General features: G+C 39.8%; 1 protein-coding gene across 1 annotated transcript; it reads right to left on the bottom strand.

The window, feature by feature from the left end:
* Positions 1-439: 439 nt before the first annotated feature.
* RBBP6 (RB binding protein 6, ubiquitin ligase) lies at positions 440-24511 on the bottom strand. Its single transcript, XM_026859363.1, has 18 exons — positions 24376-24511; positions 23884-23983; positions 21936-21974; positions 21222-21258; positions 16368-16412; positions 13921-14009; positions 13707-13803; positions 12784-12923; positions 11731-11903; positions 10883-10986; positions 10101-10459; positions 8925-9021; positions 8766-8844; positions 8617-8674; positions 7169-7531; positions 6702-6803; positions 3504-5252; positions 440-2458 (listed from the first exon to the last, which is right to left on the bottom strand). The coding sequence occupies exons 1-18, from the start codon at positions 24509-24511 to the stop codon at positions 871-873; spliced, it is 5355 nt and encodes a 1784-aa protein (XP_026715164.1). The 3' UTR covers positions 440-870.

The raw sequence follows: 24511 nt of genomic DNA, 5'->3' as shown, positions 1-24511 counted from the left end.
ATTTAAAAAAAACACAGAGATCTTGGTGATCGGCACTGTTGAGAGAAAATACAGATTACAGGGCATCTTTACGTGTGAAGTGACAGCACCTTTCTAAGCACACCGTAAGAACACTGCGAGGCGACAGCCTACAACGTAACCTCCTTTTAAAGCAGCCAGCCCCAGGTGTTAACAGTGGCTGTATTTTTGGGGCCATCTACTACCTTTTACGACAAACAAGCCTACTCGGCACAAGACAAAAGGGCACCTCCCTTTTGTACCTCCCCACACTGCACCAAGTTCAAAGGATCTCAAGTCCTACCGGTCTTTTCCAAATCCAACCCACTGACGTCACATTTCGTGTATCAGCCACCGGCAAGCGTTTACGGGCAGCTTTTTCCTGTCACTGGGCTTTTCTCTGCTGACGTTCAGCTATCAGTGGAAATCTCATCACATGGGATAGTTTACTGAAAACTTTTTATTGTAATCAAAAAGTGACATAACAGGGCTTGTAATGTATTCTGCAAATCATTCTGCTGATATTTTATAACTGATACCAGCTTCTTCTGCCAGGCAATTAAAAAAAAAAAATAAAATTCAAATGTGAAAATTTTCACAGTACAGTAAACTCCACCCAAACTAATTAACGGTGGTTAAAAATAAGATGCCCCAGCAAAACCTTTCATGTTACATGGTCACAACTCACAATTCTGTACAAAATGTTCACTTTTATAAAGCTCTGATGTAAAAATCAAATAATCAAGCAGCAATATTTTAAGTGCAGCACAGGGTCTTTCATGTCATTATTTACAACGCTTGAATTCGTTTACATTTTAACAAAATTTAATACAGATGACTTAGGAATTAAGTCATTTTTTATTATCTGTCGTTCTATGTAGTGACAGATTTCACTTTTTGGTCATCTTTCTCTTTATCCTTGCTCTTCTTCGATTTTTTCTTCTTGTGTTTGTGTTTTTGGCTCTTTTCCAATTCTGTTTCGTTTCCAATGTGTTTCTTATGCTTCTTGTGTTTCTTATGCTTCTTGTGCTTCTTCTTCTCTTTCTTCTTTTTCTTTTTCTTGCTGTCTTGACTCTCTCCTGAGCTGGCACTGCTGCTGTGGCTTCGAGTCTGGCTCTCAGAGGGGCTCTGGCTGCGGCTGCGGCTGACGCTGGGACTGCTCTGACTCTGACTCCGGCTTGCCTCGGGCTGCTCGGCTGTGGCAGGTGCTGCCGCATCCTCCTTCACCTTATCAACAGCCTTTTCTTTTGGCTCTTTAGGATTCTTTGCCGCAGCTTCCTCCTCTTTTGCAGAGACATTACTCTCACTGTCGCTCTCGTTGTAGTCTGGTACAAACGCAGCCTCATCAGTCTCTCGAGTCAGGTCGGAGGAGAGCCGCGAGGAGCTGCTTACCTGAGGCTTGGGCTTGACGACACACTTATCGTTTTGTCCAGTCACGTTCTCCTTCTCATTTTTCACATCTGGCGACTCTTGTTTCAAAGGTGGTTTATTACTGCTTGGCTCTTTCTCTTTATTGCTCTTTACTTCTGGAACGTGCTTCTCTTTCTCTTTCTCCTTCTCTTTCTCTTTTCCTGAATTTTTATCTGGAGGCTTGTGTTCCTCCAACGTGCGCTTGGAATCGTGAGCAGCTTTGTGATCCGACTGCTTCCGCTCACGTGGAGGGCTGTAGCTGCTCCTTTTGGCATCTCCCGCGCCCTTTTTGGACGGCTCCGCCCGTTCGTCCCTCGGCTTACTTTTCTGTGCTGATGCAGACTCTCTGTTTCGAGAGGGGGAGTCTTTTCTCCTTGCTAATTCGCTCTTTTCGTCTCTACGCTTGGAACTAGAATGATCTCTGTTGCCATCGTGGTCAGACTTTTTGTCTCGGTTTGGAGTAAAGTCTTTAGCAGTGGATCCACGGCCAGTATCATGTTTCTCTGAAGATCTGCTGTCTTTGGAAGATTGAGAAATATTTTTTCCATTTCCTTGCTCAGTTGCACGTTCCGAGTGGTCTTTTTCTGGCTGAACACTGCTCTTTCTCTTCTCAGAAGAGTCCTTGTCTGACAAAGAATGATCCCGGTCTTTGGTTTTCCCTTTCTCATTCGACACGGAACTTTTTGAACTTTTTGCATCATGCTGGGAGCTTTCATAACTTGCCTCTTTTGTAGTTTTCTGGGTTTTCTCCAAAGGCTCTGTCTCTTTTTCATTGTGTTTTACAGGGTTTGGTGGCTTAGCACTCACATTTTTTATAACACTAGCAGGTTTTCCTATATTTGCAGGCACCTGGGTAGATTTAATGTCTTCCTCTTCAGACTCAAAGTCATCTTTATCCCACTTTGACTGAGGGACCTGGATCATAATAATGACATCTTCAGCAGGGGCTGTTATATCATTATTATATTCCTCCATGGTCTTAATGACAGTTCGTTTTGTATCTGGCTTTTCTTCAGTCTTTCTAACGGGGCTTCCTCCAGTAGAACTAGTGCTAAGAGGAGAGAAGCAGACATTAGTAATGGGTGACATACGCGCACCGCCATCTTCTGTGACATTTCATAAAACGGCTTTTGTTTCAATTCTAAATCTGCAGTGTTTTTCAAAAGATGTTCAATTAAGGGAACAGACATGAGAAAGAATGAGTCCACTAGCTAAGATTATGAGCAATCAATTAATTTAGTATCTTGCTACTATACATTTAATGAACAAAGACACAAGATTATCAGATTGGGGACTGTCTGATCTGGTAATTCCTTCATGTCCTATTTCTAACAATGGTAGATAAATCAGATATACAGCCCTGATTCAACATGTAAGCAAGCAAAGAGGTATATACAAGCAAAGTTTTACCCTCATGAACCAGGGTTTTTCCTCTAGAAACATCTACGTTTTAAGTAACTTCAGAATATCAGGACACTATCTTAAGTCTCCAGTAGCATCGAGTTTGCTTAGTCCTGCTTCTTTACACACTGAAACGTAAATAACAGCTCCACACTAGACCCCTTTTTTTTCCCCTCACATGTCACACAACGCAGAAGACAGACCTCCAAAGTAAGTGCCAAAAGAAGCTGGCACCGAGCTGGAAGCAGCGTCGCTGTGTCAACACGGCACTGCGCTCAGAGCTAGAGTCAGCACAAGCTGCTCTTTCTGCAAGGGATCATTTCATGTCACACTGACAAAATTACCTCGTGCAGACAGGACTGGTGCTCTTGCCTTTGGCAGGGAGCTGGATTTGAAGGAAGGCAGAGGGTACACCTCAGAGTCAACATGTAATGAGTAAGAATTGGGGAAAAAGGCCCCAGAAGTAAGGGTCAAACAAGACGTCACCAATGAAGTAACCTTAACAGCTTTCTGTGCAGTACAGACTGCCTGTTTTCTTTAACAAAATTTGATTTTGACCCAAGTACAGTTTAACAGAAAAGACCACAGATTATTCACTCATTTAGCACAGATTTCACTGTTCATTAGTCACCAGAAAGACTTTTTCACTGGGGGGGGTGTGAAGAAAGAACAGGAAAAAAAAAACTCTGAGGTACCTGGTGTAATCTACAAGAGTTGAACTAGATCCATCAGCTGCTGTTACTTTTCTTCTCACTTTTCCCTTCGTTTTTTCTTGTTTAACTTTGCTGCTGCTCGGCTCAGGTTTCTCAACAGGTTCTTTTGCAGGTGGCACATTTTCTCCACTCACAATCTTCTTGCCAGTTTCTCGGTTAAGTTTAATTTTTTTTGCGGGGTTGTTAAGAAAAGCAGATTTATCCTTTTCCGGAGTTCGCTCTCCTTTCTCACCATCAGGCTCAGCCTTTCCCTTCGGCGATGTTTTTGATTCAGCAGTTTCTGGTTTAGAGGCTTTTACTGAAGTGGCTTCGTGTTCTTTATCAACCTTTTCATCTGCTTTTCTTTTTCTCTTTTCCGGTTTTGCATCAGAAGGTTTGCTTTTTTCAGCAGGTTTTTTTGACTTGTCCTCTTTGTTGGAGGCCTTCTCTGACTTGGTTTCTTTTGGATGGTCTTTCTTGGCCTTCTCCTCCTTGGCTGGTCTGGTTTCTGGGTGATCTTTCGTCACTTTTGGGTGAACCTTCCGTGGGGTACCAAGAGCCTTCTCATCCTTTTGAGAGGAAGACGTTTTAACACTGTCTGTCTTTGGCAACTCCTCTTTCACTTTTTTCACAGGAGGTTCCGTTCGAGGAGATTTTTCACGGTCGGTGTCCCCCTTTTCTTGGGAAGCTTTAGCTGGTTTTATGGTATTGTCTTTCTTAGCAGGAACAGCCACTTCTACTTTCCGCTTGGTCTTGTCAACTTTTGCTTTTGGCTTATCCTTCTCCTTTTTCTCCTTTTCAGACACAGGTTTGAAAGCAATGGAATCTGCCTCCATAGGCTCATCTCTCACAGGGGTGGCATCATCTCTGCTGGGGACCATGAACAGAGAGTCTGTTTTAACATCTTCCGCTGTAACCGTCTCTCTTGGTTTTCTCACACCTTCTAGCAACTCAGTGTTGGGAAATCCTTCGTTCTCATCCCCTTTCCTTCTCTTCCGGTGCTTTTTGTGTTTATTTCCTTTGCCATCTCCCAGGGGATTTTCCACCTCCTTCTCTTTTGATTTTGTCGGATCTTTGATGCCATGGCTCTCTCTTCCAGAAGGCTTTTCAGGGTAACTTCCAGCTATATTACGGTTTCTGTGGCTCTGCCCACCGGGATAATCCTCCCTACGTCCCCGAGCGTATGGTGAATTCTCTCGTCTGGTCCCAGGTGGACCAAACCTATCTGGAGAAAAGTTCTCTCTGCTTACTGGAGGTCGAGGCTGAGTGCCAACAGCATAGCCCTTGTAAAACTTCTCATACCATTCCCTATAGTTTCTCTCCCATTCTCTGTATCTTTCCTTCTCAAAGGGATCTCTAAAGTCAACAGATCTGCCGTAGTAAGCTTTCATATCATAGGGTGGAACTTCTCTGTATCTGTTAAAATACTCCCTTTCTCCTTCCCCTTGAGGTATAGTCCGTTTAGTGGGAGACTGGCCTCTGAATACTGGAGACCTTGACCGTGAATGGTATCTTCTGTATGGGGGTGACCTTGACCTCGATCGGTGATAACCATGTGACCTCGACCTAGAACGATAGTTACGACTCTTCCCTTTGCCTCTTCTGGGATATGGCGGCGACCGTGAGTAGGAACGAGAATGGGAACGACTAAACGATCGAGAATAGGAGCGAGAGCGGGAAGAACCTGATCTTGACTTGGAGTAGGTATACGAACTTCTAGAGTAAGATGAAGCACTATAGGGAGACTTGGACCTTAAAAGAAAAGAAAAAAAAAAACAACACAAAAAAAATAAATGAAGTTAATTCAAAACAGTCACTCTCCCCAATTTTTTTCCTCCCAAATTTGGTTTGGGTTTTTTTTCCTCTCCATATGCTTATGTCAAAGCTTCTTTCAGCTGCTGACATAATGCTACTGCAAATTGAAGAACTTGATAACATGTAAAAGTTTCTGCTTACAAGACAGAACAGCTGCTGCTTTGTTAGTGTAAAACATACAGGAAGGGTAAGTCTATTTCCACTCACTTCCACCACATGAGCTACCACAGCTACTGATTGATTTAAGGTGGTGTACACTGGCCTCTACTGGTACGTGAACACGCACATTTTTCACTACTCAGCAACTACATGCAGTGCAAATCATTTTTGTTGCAGTACGATGCAAAAAGAGCAAGTCTTAATGGCTACAGCGCAGTATCAAACAACAACGAAACACGATTTAGCCTGAAGACAGTAAAGCTCACTTTCAGAAAGCCAGCTTAGTCTATTTAACTTCACTACGTATTTGGCAATTTGTACAGAATGCAAAATACTTGTACTGCAACCTTACGTACAGGACTCTTTAATCGACACTTCTAGCCAGATGCCCTAGCTAAGTTTTGCACATACCTCTAGCTCTAACCAAGGCTAGTGACCACATTTCAAGGAAAATCGTATCTAAAAGCTTCTTAAGTCAGCCTCTTGCAATATGACTCAATGCCATTACTCTAGGAAATACACTGAGAGCGTCACTAATAGCGAGCTATTCAGACTCCTGCCCAAGTGGTTTGTGGAGACAGAGAACATCAGCTGCCCTGAATTTTTTCTTCACAAGTTTTTCTTTTATTATTTTTTTTTAAAGAACCGTTTCACATTATTCTGCATACATTCATTAGCATCATGCCTCCTTCTCAAAGTCCTCCACCAATTTAAGATTTCCTTAAAAACAAGTCTGATCTTTTAATTCCTAAGAAAAATTTAACAATGTCAACAAAATACTAGCAAAAAGCCACCAGTCTGCAGTCCAGGTTAAAAAATCTCTCCATGTATCCACATGAGATAAACAAGAGGAAATGAAGACAATTTCTCTCCCACATCCCTCCGAAGTGCTCTGAGGTAATGGTTACACTCAGAATAGGGAGACACAGCAAATCCAGCAACTACACCTATTCAGGTTCTATCCTCCTCAGGCTGTCAGGAGGTGAAGGATGTCACTGCAGAGAAGCTTTAGTAAGAGACACCTGCTCCTTAGCAACTGCTGCCAAATTATCACTATCAGTCAACTGTAATCTCTGACATATTTGAGCTAGTAACCTACATATGGAACTCCTCTCACACTAATCCCTTGAATCAGTCAATCCCTCTAACAATAGAGAGGTGGAGTGGAACTCCTCCTGATTCTTCTAGACAATCTGCTTCTCCATTACGGACATGTAAAGCAGTTACCTGGAAAACGAACGCCTACGCTCCTTTTGAATCTTTTTATATTCCATCAATTCCTTAGCAAAATCATTTGTAAACTCATCAAGTTTGGACTTTTTCTTTTCCCTGTTAAAATAAGTTTGACCTTTATTACAATTATAGTTTGACCTTTATTACAAAAAGACATCAAGAAACAAAACATGGCCAATATGAGAAAATGTATACTGCATGCAAATGCAAAAGGTGAACATCCTATTTAAGCAAAAACAGTTTAGAATTCCTACAAGTTTTAGGGAAAGTTTTAGAATTACAATTGTCTTGGTTTAGTTTTGCATGTTTACCATCTGCAGTGAAAAACGATATTAAAAAAAAAACCAAACCACTACGTCATTTTTGCTTATGTCAGATGCACTTTAGTGTAACTGCAGTCTGATACGTTACCGAAATACAAAAATGAAAAACAAGGCAACTTCATTGAGCCAAATACTTACTCCTCTTTAAGTCTCCGCTGCTCTCTGTAAAACTCCTCCCTAGATAAGGGAGGTGCTTGTGTCGTTGGGATGGTGTTTGAGTGAGCCGCTGGTACTGCTGCCGGTACCCAAGCTGATGACATGTTTGCAGGAGCTGGGGGGTATCCGGGAGGGGGGACAGTGTACCCAGCAGATGGAGGCTGACCAGGTGGGAACTGAGGAGGAAACTGAGGTGGTGGTACCCCCGGCGGAAGTGGAAGCGCGTGGGGTGGAGGAGGATACAGGGGAGGTGGAGGCACAGGCACAAAGACCGGGGTCGATGCTGGTAGTGTTGGGGCCTGAGTCCTCTGGGCGCGGTCACTGTGCGGGCGTCCTCGGTTTGTACTGGAGAAACCCAGAAACACGTGTCACTGTGTGTTACGCTCTGCCCCGACTTTAAAGAGGAAAGCGAACGAAGCAGGAGCTTGGTGCCGAGCACCCCTTGTTCTCAACTTGAGCGTTTTTGTTTTCTCTCAAGACTACATTTACTTCCTGACCCTCACCCCCTGCAGCCCCCTCTGCCTTCTCTCCCTATACAGAGGCTGCCCACGCCCAAGAGGCTCCCACCTCCACGTGCCGAGCGCCCACCGCTCCCCTGCCGCCCCCTGACACGCTTCATGCTTCACACATCTGATCCTCAAAGTACCCCTCAGAGATTAACTCATCTCCTCTCAAACGTCTTTTAACTTCTCCCACAAACACTTCCTATGTCACTGCCTCATGACGGGGTATTCGGTCTGTGCTTGTCCCCAGACTGTTAATTTTCCTCCTTACTGAATTTGAGATTTTATATCATCTGTGGGATGGATCCCGGTTTTTGATTTAAGATTTTATAAACACAATGCACCCTTACAATCTATCTGTAACTATAAACACCAAAATGAAGGACTAACTTGACACTGCAATAATAAATAAAACAGACTCCTCTCTCCCCCACTGAGAGAAAGTAGCTTGGCTCTTTGAGGAAATTAAAAATTGTCATAAAGTAACAGCGTTGACTTTTCCAATAATTTGCTCAATCAGTACCAACCAAGTTGTTAAAGAATGCTGGAGACTGATTTCTATTGGGAAATCAATTTCTTTAGCCCTATTCAGCCAGTAATCAAAAGGGTGTCTTTCCACCTGATCTTTTAATTATATTTAATTTTTATATGTAATTATAGTTTCCTCAAAAAGCATTCATTTTTCAGAGCCCTCTTTTCAATTATGTACTGGAGTCTTATTTTAAATAATTCTACTGCAAGCACAGATCCCTTTTGTTAATGCTAATTCAAATTAAGCCATTTTAAAAATTAATTACCACTTTTATTCTCCACAACTATCCATGCATACTTTTTTCACTATAAATAGGCTGTTGTCTAAGTTATGTGTTACAGCCTGACTGAACAGGTTACAAGTAGTAACACACTGAATTTCTGTAGGATACTTACAGTTCCCAGCCTGGTCTGCCACCTGCTGAGCGAATGGTACTGGCTCTCATTGGATGACCTTTTGGAGTGGGTAGAAGACAAAAAAAAATTCAGTTTACCTGAAGATCATTTTTTAGAAGAAATTCTATTCTAAAGTTACAGTTACTTACCCGTTGTAGGTATTGATTGTCCTTGAGGGCCCAGAAGACTTGGCAATGCTGGTTGTCTTAGTACAGGAACCTGATAGCCCTTGTGAACAGATGCAAGCAGTTAGAAAACAAGCTTTACTAAAATACAAGAATCACTGCCTATGTTGAAATAAAATTTACCTTCTCTTCCAACAAACTGCTGATTGACAGAGAGGAAGATTTAGAAAGTTCAGCGGCAGTCACCAGAGCAGCAGGAGGTATAACAGCATCGGCATCACTACAAGAAAAAAACAATTTTTTATTATTCAAACACTGATTTGAAATGTTACTTGAAATATAAAGTCCAAGCTATAAATGGAAAAAATAATAAAAATAAATCTTCACCAGATTGACAAAGGTGAAGTTGGCTGATTCTAAATGAAGCACTAGGAGAAGTCAGTCTGGACTAGGGGCATTTAAAGAGGAGGCCCACTGGAAAAGTATTAATCTAGCTGCACGTGAAAGGATTGGGGCACGTATTAACCTACACACTGCATCTCAGTTCTGGAAGATGCAAGAACTGAAAATCTATTTTGATCAGAGATGTTTCTGTGCTAGTTCAGAGGCTGCCTTAGAGATTCTTCTGAATTCGTACCCACGGTACAGCTGTGCCTGGCAGCCTCTGGGCAGTGGCTCTTTGCATTCAAGGCGTAAAGTTAAAAGGGTGTGAACAATACTGCTTACTAAAATCTGTACTGAACAACAGCACAGATTTTAAATGTATTTTCATGTGACTTCACTGTGTTGCAAACTGAGACTTTCATGTTTGTAAATACTTCACATCCGCAGTGTTTCAATGTTTATTATGCATCACTGACTGCACCCTGTATTGTGACTCTGACTTACCATAATACTGGTGACAGAAACAGCACAGAAAAAAGTGATGTGAAAACACCTGGTCCATTTTACCTATAATTGTGCTTTTACATTTTTCATGAAAATATTATTTCCGCAGCGCTAGAGAGAAATTAATGCACTCAAGAAGGTCTGACATAACTAAATGGTTAATTTAGGAGTTGCTCGTCACTTAAGGTAGAAAGGCTCCTGGGAAAAAAAAGGTTCTTCTTTCAGGGGAAACCTGTACTGAATGCTGATAAGGGAACCAAACAAGAAATATTTCTGAGAAAATTCTTGCATGAGGCACACTTCCAACTTACCAAAGTGCCCTCAAAGTAAAAATAAAACCCAGAACTTGCAAAATTATCTGGAAATGTCACTAATGATACATAAACTGCTAGCTGAGAAGCTCAAGAAGAATAATCTTCCTTAAGCATTTTGGTGTCCGTTACGCTCACGCTGATCTGCAGATTCACTTACCGAAAAGGCCCATCTGGCTTTTCACCACGGAGAGACAGGGACACTGCTGGAGGGAGATCAGAGACAACGACAGAAGACGGGTTTACGGGCAGCCCAGCTGCCACAGGTGACTGCCCAGGGGCCAGCGATGACAAGGCAGCAGCAGAACGAGAAGCCAGAGAAGCCAGCGGGATCATCAGTGGATCCTGCTGCCGGGCGATGGCCGGCCGGAGCAGAGGCTGCAGGTTCCGAGTTATTGTTTGTCTCATCAGGGGCGGCGGAGGTGGCGGCGGCGGCGGCGGCTGCTGCTGCTGTTGCTGCTGAATCTGCTTACGGAGCCTTTTTGTGTAGCCAGTTTCATTTTTGAAGTTGTTCACAGCCTAGAGGGAGAAAAATATTTACAAAAAATGTACTACGAAACTTCAGTAGATACACGAACAAAAGCCTCCACAGAGCAGCACTGCTTGTCTATCCTGTAAATGCTATTAATCCCAAAATAAACCACCATCATATTGAGCACATCACACCGATAGCAATGACAGGTAACTCAGAGCACCTGCACTTAAAGTACTTCAGCGCTACCACCGAATCCGAAAGTGGGGCCATCATGTTAAACAAAAGCATGACCTGAATTTGCCAGATTGTCCCTACAGCGTCATAAAGCTTCTGTGACAATAGATAATGTGTTTGAAAAGTATACTTGGCCTTCTACAATTCACCCTCGCTTAAGGAGATGTAAATTAGTATTCCTTTCCAGCTTTTAAAATATTTAGAAACAGTTTACGTAGAAGTAAGCATGTTACCTGGCGTAGGAACTTGTTGGCAATTAAAGCATCAGGAGAAACATCTGTCTGATGACATGTTGGGCATGTATGTTCCTCTGACTCCAGTAATGCCGTTCTAATACCTGTGAATAATTAGACACATCAACAGTTTTTAGCCAAACTAATGAATTTTTTTTGGTTCTCATCAATTATAAAAACATGTAGATGATTATCGGGCGAGTATGGTCTTGAATTGAGAGTGTGAAGCTGTAAAGGTTCAACAGTGTAAAAAATTTCTAGTATGCAGCAAATAACTACAGAGTTTTGATATTTCACTACTGTAACATTTAAAGATGTAGAACGGGCTGTGTCTTGATGTTTCAACTAGACTTTTTTCCGCGATTTAGTACAGTGAGAAGTCGCCAAACTCAAGGTTAGTGAATAAAACACATTTCAAAAAACCATTCGCAGGTTTGAGTTCTGAAGGTCTGAACCAGCTCTCCTGTGAAGAACTATGTGGATTAGATGCCCAACTAGCCATCTGCTGCAGACAGACCACAGGAAGTCACCAGAGCTGGACATGTAATTTTGTAAGAAAGAAAGGGCTGTGGACAACTAAATGCATGATAACTGTTACTGTAATCACCTGCACAATTATGCACTTTTCTCATAATCTTCTGCACATAAAGAGGATTTAACTTGAGACATAACAAGGGGAAAAAAGCTTTCTGCCTTTTTTTTTTTCCCTTTCTACGAGAAGAGTCCTTTCCTATTTGGGGTGTACTTAAGTATTAAATAGAGCTGGTGGAATAATTCCATTATCTCCTATTTCAGCTTTCAGAAGACCAGATTTGATGGTTTGAATTAACAAACATAGGGACACTTACATTCGTCGCAATAGCTGTTTCCACAGCAGGGAATAACAACTGCATCGGTCATTATATCTTTACAAATGAGACATAACAACTCATCTGGAATAGGATCATCTTCTTCTGAAGAGGAGGACGGCTCCTCTGGCAAAAAGGGAGGCTTTTCCTTCTTTCCTATAGCATAAGCTTCCCTGGAAAACAGGGTGGAGAAAGAAAAAGTTAAAGATGGCTAAAGGGAAATCTTTCCCTGCTTTGGATTTTATCAAAGAAAGATAATAGATGGAATTTTCCTCACTGCCTTCTAAAACACAGTCATTTAGTTTAAACTACTTTTCTATAGCCACAACACTAGAAGAGGGAGGAGAGAACAATTTTCCTTCTGCAGAACTCTCCCATTCATTGGATCAACTAAGAAATTAGCTCAGGCTCGAAAAATATTTTTTTGACAGCTAGAAATCAGATGAAATGAATCCCATCTTCCTTTGCCAGAGGGTAAATGTAAATTGCAGGCTCAGGATAAAGCCAGTCTCTGAGTAATTACATTTTAAAAATGAAAGAAGTCTATGTTGCAGCCTCTACAAAAGGAAATCCAGGACAGAAAACCAGAAGCGCTACCAAGTGCATTTTAAATCAGCCGCTGTTCTCAGCACACACAGTATTTTCTTAGTTTATAGCAACAGGAAAATATCAGCCTGTTTTCACACATGGGATTTGATAGAAGTCAGAGGGGGAGGAAATTCTCAGTCCAACAGCCATTTCCTAAATTTTGCAAGCAGCCTTTGAAACATAAACCAGAAGCAAAACAAGCTTTCAACAAGAACGATGCCAAGGATAAACACTACTGAAATGTTTTGCAGAAATAAAGGTTCTTTGCACACCGCAAGTTTAACCAACTTCCAGGGGTACGAAGAGGGGGGCCGCCCTACTTCAACACTAGACAGCATCACAGATTTTAAGGTTTTTAATCCTGTAATTACAGATGCTGGCCAACTTGGCTGCATTGCCACTCATGCATTTAGGCAGGTTTTCTCTCACTCACTTTTTGGTCAGCCCCATTAATTCCATACTTACGCATCGATAGTTGGAATTGCATATTTTCCAGTGTTTGTCAGCATAGCACCCTTTGTATTGGGATCCTTCACCTCCATCATGAAACTCCTTGGAATTCCTGTGCTCTTTTTAATTCTGGGAACAGACTCAAAATTTTTGTCCTGTTAAAAGAAATGCAGACGTATCTCAAGACCCACACTTAAAATGAGATTTCAATGATTATTTTAAGCACCAAAAGCCTCTAATCCTCTCTTAAAGACCTACTTCCCTAACGAACATAGCCAGGATGCTCCGAAGGCTCGAGCAGCCTTCTGAACTCAGCTGACATTCTTCGGCTTAACTTCATGTTCCTTAAGGGTGAAATATCCCTCAGCTCACCATCCCCTCAGAGAAGAGGCACAAACCTGCTCCTCCTCCAAAGCGCAATTCAGAGGAAGAGCTCGGTTCGTGCTCTGAACCCGTCACTGGGGAAACTTATAATCACTATCTGTATATGAAGGTTGAATTCGTAACTCGTGCGTGTACATTCCACGACTAACGTTGAATACTCAGAAACTTGTGTAATTAAAACATTCAATAGATGGGGCCGAAAGAAACATCCTCTTTTACATGAAATACTGAAGACTGTGAACTGTCATAGAGTTAAAAACGGAGAAAAATTTCCAGTAATATTGAAATATATCACAATATACATGAAAGTTCACAGAAAAACATCTGTAGAGATATTTAATGACTATGACCTAGGAAAAAAAGGTAATTTTACATTCATAATTCCAGGTTTCCCTTGAATTTGAAGGGCTTTGCCACACTACCATATAACATCTGTATTTCACCCTCAGAGAAACAATTCTTAATATGAACATTCACATATTTGTTAGGTAACTGTTAAGGTAAAAAAAAAAATATAAACACTAAACAATACCAGATGTCCCCCACAATCTTACCCCATTTGTTGGGCAGTTCTTTATATAGTGGCCAGGTTTTCCACAACGAAAGCAAGTATAGGATGGTGGAGGTGGACCCAAGGGTTTCTTCATATAACTAAAAGGTTTTTAGGGGGAGAAAAAAAAAAAAAGTACAGATGTGTCTCTCCTGTTAAACATCTCTAGAATTTTTTCATAATCTTCAAAGAACAGATTTGACCTTATTAACACTTACTTGATTGGATCATATTCATGGCCAGACTGTGTCATCATAGCTTTTATTTTATCTTCTTCGGAAGCATTGGCTTCAGCCAGATTGGCAGTCTGTTTAACAGGTAATTATTTGACACACACATTAGAAACACATTTAAGCCCACACAGCCAAAGACAACACCACTCATCCAATCCTGTAAAGAGCAGCACAACGCTAGCTGAGGTTGCATGAAACCAGCTGCTTATATAAAATATATTTGTCCTGAAGATGTTCTGGGGAGTCCTTACGCCATTACATGATGTTTATGTGCCTGTTAACCTACTTGAAAAGAGCATTCTTGGGCACTCAAAACCTTAGGCTCTGTTTGTACCTTACATAAAGACTTGTGTAACCAATCCAATTTTCTTCATAGTGGACTGAAGCTATGTGTAGAAAAAAAAATACACTATCCGGTATTTTTAAACTTATTTTTAAGCTCCAGACTATTTAAAGGAGAAGACATCCACCGTACATTTAATTGAGAAAGATGTATGCAAGTATCATTATTTACATTTTGCAGCATTAAAAGGACACACAAGATTCTGCTTGCTGAAATTCAGCTTCTGAGACAGAAGCATTAGAAGGAATCTTGTTATAATCCCTCAGCAAGACAAAGATTCTTTTCAGTAGAAATTTGACCATCATGTGCTGTAGGCAGTCCAAACTGCATGTTCCTCCCCTCCCCAACTTCTTCATATTAAATGATTTAACTATGATAAGCAAAACTTTCTTTTTTTTCCTGTTGATGGTGTCCTTTTAACACACAAACTGTAATATAAACCTTATGCAGAACTAGATCTTCAAATTATTGAAGCCAGCTGATTTTTAAGTAGTATTTGTTAAAATATTTTAATTACACACTAGTCCAGATACAAGCAGGGTCTAAGGGAGTGACTGTAAATGATTTGGACCTTCAAGCACCTATCATTCAGATCAACCACTCGTGTTTTTGTTTTTATATGCATTCATTCACAAAAGCAACCAACTAGTTTCAACATTTTATTAAATGGTTGTTTCATATACACAGTTTTTTCTCAACAGTAACATAATCCAGACCAACAGCTATGAAATCATTTCCATTAACATTTACAGAAAACTTTACAGATACTTGACTAATTTGTTTGAACCCAAACGGTTTACAAAACACATCCAAAAACCCACAAAACATTAGTAGGAATAGACCAAAATTCAAATATGGCATTTAATACATAGTAATAATAAACCAGAAAACTGTTAACACATTGCCTCCATGCTAAGCCAGTCTGCCCTAGAGAGGTTAGAGTAAGTAACAGTTTTGAGCTGCTTTATGTTTTGTTCCTGTATTTTTTCTGAAATATTTAGATTTTCTCGAAAGCTTAGATGTGTACACCACTTGGACAGTTTTTCACATTTTAAGAGTAAAACTTCACATGAGTTTACAGTACCAAGGACATGTTTAGGGACAGCACTAATGGAGACCAATTTCTTTTGGTGACTACCTTTCAATTTTTTTTTTTTTTTTTTGGCCAAATGTACACAATTTGAATTTCTGCAGCGAGAGAGGGAAGAAGTTACCAGTGGGAAATAAACTCCAGCCTTTATTTTCAGAAGAAAGATCTAGCTACTCTGCGTCAGCCCTGCCTCCTCTAATCCCTGCAACTTTAAAACTAGCAACTTAACTGGCTTGCACTACGCCTTTTCCCAAAGTGCAGTCACTAGTGCTTTCCCAGACAAAGTTACACAGTGTTGAGCAAAAAATGCAAGCAGTTCCATAGCAAAACATGGCATTACAACATTTTCAGAAGGTCACATCTGCTAATATGCCACACACACACATTGGTATATTCCTATAAACAATTAGGTACATTTACACAATTTACACAGTCTGCGTTCAAACAAATTAGATCATGTTGTCCACTGTATATATACCACAATTTATGAAATTGTGCAGCATTCAAAGAATGGGTCTGTAACTGTAATGACTAGAAATTCAAAAATAGCCATGCAATTGTCCATGTTACAGAAATGCTTCTATTTTGGCTGTTGCAAACCCCCCTGGAATGTCCATAACTTACAGCCAATTAAATTCTTCTGTAAAAATTGTGTTAAGTTTCCAACGCAAAATTAACGAAACGTATGAAAAACGGTAAACAGCTTCTGAAGTGCTTCTTCTTTGTGTCTTGAAGTTGAGTAATACTGCAACATTATGTTGAGGCTGATAAGGTACTCCCCTTCTATCTTCCCAAACTGGGAACTACTCTTTACAGGATAGTATCAAAATATACACACATTTTAAAGTTAAAATAAATACTTTAAATTACTAAAAACTAAATTAAATTTTTTGTTCAAATTACAACAGTTATCCAGCTATAGATGACAGTATAAATTTAAAAATAGGAAGCAAACACTTTTTTTTTTTTTAAGTATTTGACAAGAATATATATATATACCTTAGTAAGCTGGGCCAGAGAAATAGATGCAGAAGAGTCATCAATCTGTTCACAAAAAATTAAACACATATTCAAGTTCTACAATCAAAACATAGCAATTTAGTTAACCTCTACTGTAGTCTGAACGTCTGCACTATATCCTCTGTTAATGAAAGAGGCATTTCCAACCTACTGTTTTGAATAAATACAAATTACAAAGTCCAAACCTACGACAGCGAAGGACAGTGCCTATGTGGTTAATGAGAAGAAACTAAAATCACCAAACCCGCTTCAGCTCAACTCATTGCACCAGAACATCTCGGAGAGGGACCCTTGTCAAATGCTCACAACTGCTTAGAAACTGAAAGGGTAAGGAAGCTGCCAATTCTTAGCTAAAAAAGGATTAAAAGAAAAAAATTTGAGAAGAAAGCATTACTACAGGAAACTTATTTTCAGTGTAGTTTGTAAATTAATCAGTTAATGTCTCATCATTTCTAAAAGCACAAGGTTATGCTTTTATGAACACAGCAGCTACCTGCCAGAACAAAGCACAGGCGGATCAGCCCTGAACACACACTCTGCCCTGCCTGCCAGTAATTTTAAAAATGCCAAACTCACCATACCCCACAAAACCCAAATAAACACACCAATCCAAACCATCAGCCATAAAATTAACCCATCACTCTGTCTAGAAAAAAACCCTGCTTAAATTATTTAAATAGAAGCGCTTGTTATGACAGAGTAGCCTATAAAAATTGAGAAAACTGATTTCTTCTATTTTATTAGACCACAGGCCACACCACCCAAATTAGCTTCGGAAGTGCGAGAATTTAATATTTCCTCGATATCAAAACTAATTTTTAATAATAAAAAAAGAGTACTAAATGAACAAAAGCAAGAATGTGCAAAGCATACTTTTGATGATGAAGAGATGGATTCAGAGCACAATCCCATAATCTTTTTCTCCATTTCAACCACACTCCTCCCTCCCAGCTGTATACTGGAGCAGCTTGCAGGAACGGAGTCCCCAGGTCACCAGTTAGTCATGGACTGCAAAGTTTATTGAGAACTAGTACGGAAGTGCAGTTTTTCCACAAGTAAAAAGGATAACTCTTATCTAGTTCCTTTTCCAGTGTACTGAATTTTATATTGCCACAAGCAGTAGTTAAACTTATACTGGCAAAACATTATCAGAAAGACACCTGAATCACTGCTCATTATGTCTTAAGTTGCTCAGAAATATGGAATAAAGTTCCACAACGTAAACTGAACAGCTCTGGTCAAGAGGTTACTAAATTGATCAGAAGAGATTAAAACCTTTCCTTGGAAAAAGCTCTTGTCCTTTACTACCTCATGGAGTGGAAGAATTCAAGGTAGCAGACTCTGGGGAAAAAAAATCTACATGCAGATGATTTCTCACTCCAGTTAAACATTCCTCCTCTGTGTTTACAAAAGCACATACAACATCACTGTATCACTAAAAAGTTCTTGAACAGGTACCTTTGGAGAGGAACACCTGGGTCTGGAAAAAGATACCTTCTTTCTACTGCAAGTCTTACCAGAAGATTCAACTTGCTTTTTTTTCAGAACATCTTGTACCTAATCATGTTAAAAAGGAAGTTTAATCAAGTATTTTGAAGCTTCATGCTCCGTACGCCACTCTTTTTTACATGTGGAAAAACAGGCCCGTGTTCTCTCACGGCAGGCACAACCACTAGCATTCTGTGGTTTTTCAGAAGCAAACACAAAATTAGGAAAGCTCTCTACTGGAGTCTAGAGTTAAGCAGCCCAGTATTGACTAGTAACTGAAATATAACAATTAATAAACTATTAATTAGCTCTTGTATCTTTTTTTAGGAAGCAGTTATTACATGGCCTGCAGGCAACAGTCTAATTTCCTCATAGAGGTGATAGTACTCCTCTCTACTAAACAGTTATCAAAAGCAGAAAGTAGATAACTAATGTACTATCTAGTACATTTGCTCAACAGCCATCTTCCAATGATCCTACATTCTTGTGCCTTTTTTCCCTTTAAATTTCTGCTGAAGTATTTCCTGCCAGCCTCTCAAATCAGTCAAGCAGAAACAACATCTCCATGAAACTTGTATACAACTCTAAGAGAATACTGCGGAATTGGGAAAAAAAACAAACCACCAAAAAAAACCAAGCCCCCAAAACCAGAAGCAACAGTCAATGTATTCACTCCCATTTCATGCAGAAGACTTAAACAGAACCTGACATCAAGGAAGTGGGAAAGGGGACAGAAAATAAGAGGAAAAGGCTAATCTCAGTGCTGGAGCGCTACGTTTAAATGGCAGCGGTCCCTAAAACCCGACAGCTTGGCTAAACTAAATATTCAGGCAGGAAGGATCACAGTTGCGCTCGACGGTGCTTAAACAATGGACACGACTCTCTGAATTTCTGCAGCCTCTAAGGACAAATGCCAACTAGAGATCCTTGCAATTACTGAAATAGTAACACTAGAACAAAAAAGATCCACTTCCTTGCTTTGGCTGCAGTAAGAGCAGGAGAGCAGCACAAATTTGCAAGTGTAGAATGAAAATTAACATTAATGAAGAACTAACTCTTAATGAAGAAATAGCCAAAGTATAAGTTTTTATGCATCCTTTTAAAAAAAATTCTTAATTTTAATTTTGCTGTTTACTTTTTTTTTGTCTGCTTTACTGTTCAACTGGCAACTGGATTGATTTATTCCTACTACACTAAGATCCAGGCTCTGCTTTGAAATACATACAGAAATATGTGTATTAAAAAAACCAAACAAACAAAAAAAACCAAGCCACACTTTAGACCAAGACCTGAGTTATCTTTAAGAATAAAGCTAACTGTGTCTCCAACACCAGAAGCCCGAAGGCTGGGGTGCTTTTACAGTGAGAGAGAGGAGTTGTGGAGAGCGCTGCAAGCCTTCCAGCTCCCTACGGCTGCCCTCAGCCCCCGTCAGGTACCGTCAGACCAACAAGAAGGGAACGTTTTTGCTTTGCCTTTCAAATGAATTACTTCTAACTAACACTAAGTCTTCCCTCCCACTCCAGGATTTTTCCTTTTTTGATATATCTACGTTAGCTTATGGTAAGATGCTACTTAGAAATGTAATACAGACATGCCAGGGAACACACGAGGCTAAAAGAATGTTAACTTTATTTATGAACATGTGATTTGTGTTTATACACATGCTAGTAAACAAAAAGAAAAATAACTGTTTTCAAGAAATAAAAACCCATCTGAATTAGATCAAATACTATAAACGTGGTTTACAGAAATGCATTACATTAACTACTAGGGTCACTGGGCCAGTTAAACTAACTCAAACTCACAATGAGAGGCATTCATCTCCAAAAAGGAATTCGAACCAATCAGTGACAGAATTATGGATGCAGATTTAGACAGTGTTTTTAGGCCTACGCACAAAAAGTTTTCAATTTTAAGTCGATTGTATACCATTCCATGAGATTAGAGGCTCTACTCTTCACAGAATAGAGAGCCAGAGTTCATGAATTTCTAGATTAAGTTATCCTAACACCTTATCATCAAGTGATCAGATCCAATGATCCAGGGTTAGTGTAATGCCTCACACCATTCTAGTGAAGAAAAAGCAGTTATACTTAAAATAAAGATGAAAAATAAAAAAACACCACATAGTAATTTTTATACTATAAGGAATATTTTGAAATGCGTAGTTACACACAGTATTTGACCCAAGTGGCAAATCAAGATCTAGACCATTACCAGTCAAGTATTCCCGTGTGTCACTGATTTATATTTTAGCAGCAGATTAACAGTGTTTTCAAACCTGAAGAAAAATGCTGCCCCTTTCCCAAATGTAAATTCAAAGTGGTGGTATACTAAAGAAAGGTTTAACCTTTGAGAAATCAAAGCAGCATCCAACCCTGAAGTCACCCAGATCCACAATGTACTGCAGGCAGTTCAGAAAAATGACAGGGATTTTACCCACAAAGGCACCAGGCTCTAACCTTGTGCCAAAATTTGTATCAGATATTTTCATTTGCAGACAAACTATGAAACTAAACTGCTTCATCAGATAAAGTGGAAAGATCAAATACAGAACTTTAGAATACCACTTCGTGTAGCAATGATATTTAAATTCATGGCAATCTATTAAAGACATTTATGTACTCAGAGGGGCCCAAACAATATCACTTCAATTATACAGTTTTAGGAACAAATACCCAAGTATTTAAGGACACAAAAAGGAATCATTTAGCTGCACAGAACTGTCCTCAAAACGTATGGGATATGTTGGTTTTGGTATTTGTTTGAACCCCCAAGTCAAAAGTAAGAAACAGTACCAACTTTAACAATAATGGTTTCTCAGTGGTTTTTGATAACATTTTCAAAAACCGTTAGGCAAAAAAAAGTATTTAAAAACAAAAGCTAAGTGATACAATGTGAAAATGGCAAAAAATACACTCCAAACAATTTTTATTGCAAGAAACAAAAAGCACACAACAACCTATACAAACATACATATTACTAGCTATAGACAGACAGATGTAGAACATGGCACCATGTTCGATTGTGCAAACCTCGAACCTACATGATCTAAAAACGATCATACATTGTCTGTACAACACAAAGTCATACAGGAAATATTCTAGCGTATTCAATATGAAATACAATGCATTACTAGGCACAAATACCAGTATTCACATTAGAACTGTGCAAATGATGGCATTACTCAGATTTTACTATGCTCAAATACATTATATTTACAACATATACTATGTTTGGCTGGAAAATATATTAAGTTAATGTTTGGAAAATTAACGAAAGGCTACATTGTTTAGAATTAAGTGCAGTGTGTAGAAAAAAGTGTGAGATTGTGTTTTTACATACTGCTTTTGATGTTCCACTCACTGGCTCAGTTCGACTTCTAGAAGAAGAAATAAAGGTGATCAGAATTTAAAATAAAGCACTTGTACCCAACATAAAGCAAAAACCAGACTATAAACCTGAACATCAAAACATTATGTTTCGATTGTCTAGTAAATGTAGAAATTTATTCATATAAACTGTTCTTTCTTGGTACATTCAGTGCAACTAAAAAAAAATAAACCCAAACCCCACATTTTTACTTTGTCACCAATTACTCTAAGACTTACAGATACAGAACACAACAGTGCAAGAGGAAGTCCTCAGATATTTTTTTCTCTGCTGTTAAGTATCAAAAACATGAATTCTGTACTACAGTTTTGTGTCCTTAAATAATCATCCATCAAAATATGAAGGTAGCTTTAGCCAATCTGTATATCCCTAGCATTACAAAGAGGTACCAGATACAGTACTTTAATTGCTCAGAAGGAACAGTGACAGTCTAAACACTTTGAAGTGCAAGTTTACTTAAGTGAAAAAAAACAAAAACAAAACACCAAACCAGTCATCTGACAAAGGAATAACAAAAATGTCAGCAGCACAGTCTTTACAACAGTGTTTCTTTGTGGAAGCCCAAGCACTGTGTTCAGATATCTACTATATTTAGCCATGAAAGTGCCAAAATACTAAACGTGTTACATATGCTATATTGACTAAAAATAGTAGTAGAAATGTCACCTGAAAGCAGTTTCTAGGATTTTGTGCGATTTAGGAGTCCTGTGACAAAAAAAAAGGTCTTAATTGCCAGAATTTGCTTTAAGATAATCTTGAAAATGCTACAGTATTTTAGGAAATATTTATTACATTTGAAAACTTGCTGAGATTCCACATACTCCTTAATCTGTATCTGCATGCTACTCATCAGGAATCAGACATGCAACCGCTGCTATAGTGAACAAACAATTCATACACCATCCCAAGTGTCCCGTGAGCAGAGGCAATTCAAGGGCTGCTGTGGAATTTCTGTACAAACAGAAAGGCTCGTGCTTCCTGCCACTGCGAGGCCACCAGCGGGCTCGCAAGCGCAGCCACGCACCTCTGAAGACGAGGAAGTACAAGGAAACACTTCAGATTGCCACAGAGTGGTTTCTTCATCCATTTACCTTGAAGAACACACTACGAGGCCAGCAACACATTTTTGAGGGGCCTCTCCACCATTACAGCACATGTTCACCATTCCCAAACCTTCACCACTCTACCAGTGGTTTCTGCAGGGTTTCCAGCTGAAGGAACAGGAAACCCATCGGCCTGGGTAACTGTCAGTGTGGAACTGCAGTGCCATTCTTCCCTTATCCCCACGTACAGGTATCGATTTGATCTCTGATGCTAGCAGCACCTATCCTCTCATTTTTGAGCAGCATTACACCACCAGGAGAGGCTGCTGGCCAACCAGAAACAGAGGATGCATTGACAAGACAGCACTAAGCAGACATATTTAAAATTAACCCCCAAACCAAGGCCGTGCTTATAAGCACAACGCTGTGGTGTTCAGAATTACTTGGCAGTACCTGAAAGCACTGCAACGACTACTGCAGTAATATGCCCAAAGTTTACATGCAGAGCCACATCCATTCAGGTGGGATTTTTTTCTTGCAAATGCTTCACGGGTACCAGGATGCTGTTGCACTGTTTGTTCGAGACACGCTGTAACTCATCAGTCTACTGAGGACCAACATTAGAAAGACATGGCAAAACCACAGCCTAATACTATCTTCTAATCGTGGTGGAGAGGCATCTCTAAAAGGGCTGGAACACATGGCCATTCACACAATGCTAATGCAGTGATAGAGAACTGACTGTACAAATACATAAAGAGCAGCGACAACCCTGTAGTCGGGATTGCAGCTAACACACCCGGTTCTCTGTCCTTTGTAAATCTTAGGAATACAGAATTAAAACCTGGAGAACAGATATCAGCTCAGAGTAAAACCAAACTTAGAAAGGTAACTAGTAACATCTGGTAACATGCTAAACTGCTTACTGAGTTTCAGGTTTGGAAAGGATTAACTATTCCTTCATCGTACTCACACAAAAGGCAATAATTCACTTAAGGACACTGCTCTTTTCCTCTCGCCTGGAACAAACATTGTCTTCAGGAAACTAACAGAAATCACTTATGACTGAAATTTCTTGTTTGCATGGTTTTCCAAGTGGCAACCCTTGGTATTTCCTCTATAACTAGTATGCAAGAAACCCAGATTTGAGGCGTAAGAATATCTGCCATATCCCATCCCCCTCCCTCAAATGCAAGAAATAGTCCAACACCGAGAATGTGACTCTTCCAAGATGGGAACAAACTATAACTCTGCACTACAATGCATATCTGTCTTTACTACATATATGATAAGGAATCTCCCCACATAGAGGAAACAGGATCTACAGTTTGGATCTCAGAAAAATCAAGGACAAAATCACTGCTGTTGGAGTTTGAACCTCATGTCCCAGCAGGCCTAAAAATTTAAGCCTCCTGTGGGACAGATACATTAAAATCTACCCCATTACAACAGAAGTTAACAGTAGCTTTAACAGAGTCACAATCCGAATGCCTCTGTAAACTAAGATTAATTTTAGAAGTTAAACACACTGAATCCCCTCACAAAGAACACGAAGCTTTATGGGTACTTACATAACGTATGTTTTGCTGGTAGCTTTAACTCCTCCAATAGGGATTCTTCTAACAATTACCGATGAGTTCTTCGGGATCAGGGCATTATCATCGGTGTATTCTGAAAACAACAACAATACAGAAAAAATCCCATTAGTCCATTTGTAAGAATGTATATTAATATGTAATTACACAGCACTTCACAGAATCCCGTATAGATCTAAAGCAAAGTTTTATTATAACGTGCTTTTCTTGTCTCGACAGTACAAGAAATCTTCAGGTTTGAGAATCAAACATAAGCAGCAAAATATTTTTATTCTATTGAAACAGTTTGAATGTCAGCAGCAAAACAGTCTCAAAGGTCACTAAAGGAGAGCCGGCTAATGTATGAGGTTCTTTCCTGATCTAACTTAAGTTGCTTTTGCTTCTGTTAGGCAACAAAACACTAGATGTTTGGAGAGAAACAAACCACAGGAAAGTCTCACCTGCATAAATCTGATTCTGAAGTCTGACCAGCTTGCCCTGCCACAAAACTGCACTTGGCTAGAGCGTGAACACTCTGCCCATTGCTCTCGCAGCTGTTCACTAAAAACGATTCCCCGACGCTGGGAGTGCTCCAGCCTGACAGAGCACAGAAGAGAGCCGCCAT

This window comes from Athene cunicularia (assembly GCF_003259725.1).
Source record: "Athene cunicularia isolate RWA chromosome 14 unlocalized genomic scaffold, athCun1 chr14_part2, whole genome shotgun sequence".
NCBI lineage: Eukaryota > Metazoa > Chordata > Aves > Strigiformes > Strigidae > Athene > Athene cunicularia.
Note: the sequence above shows the minus strand (reverse complement) of the source record. Positions and strands in the feature narration are given on the sequence as shown.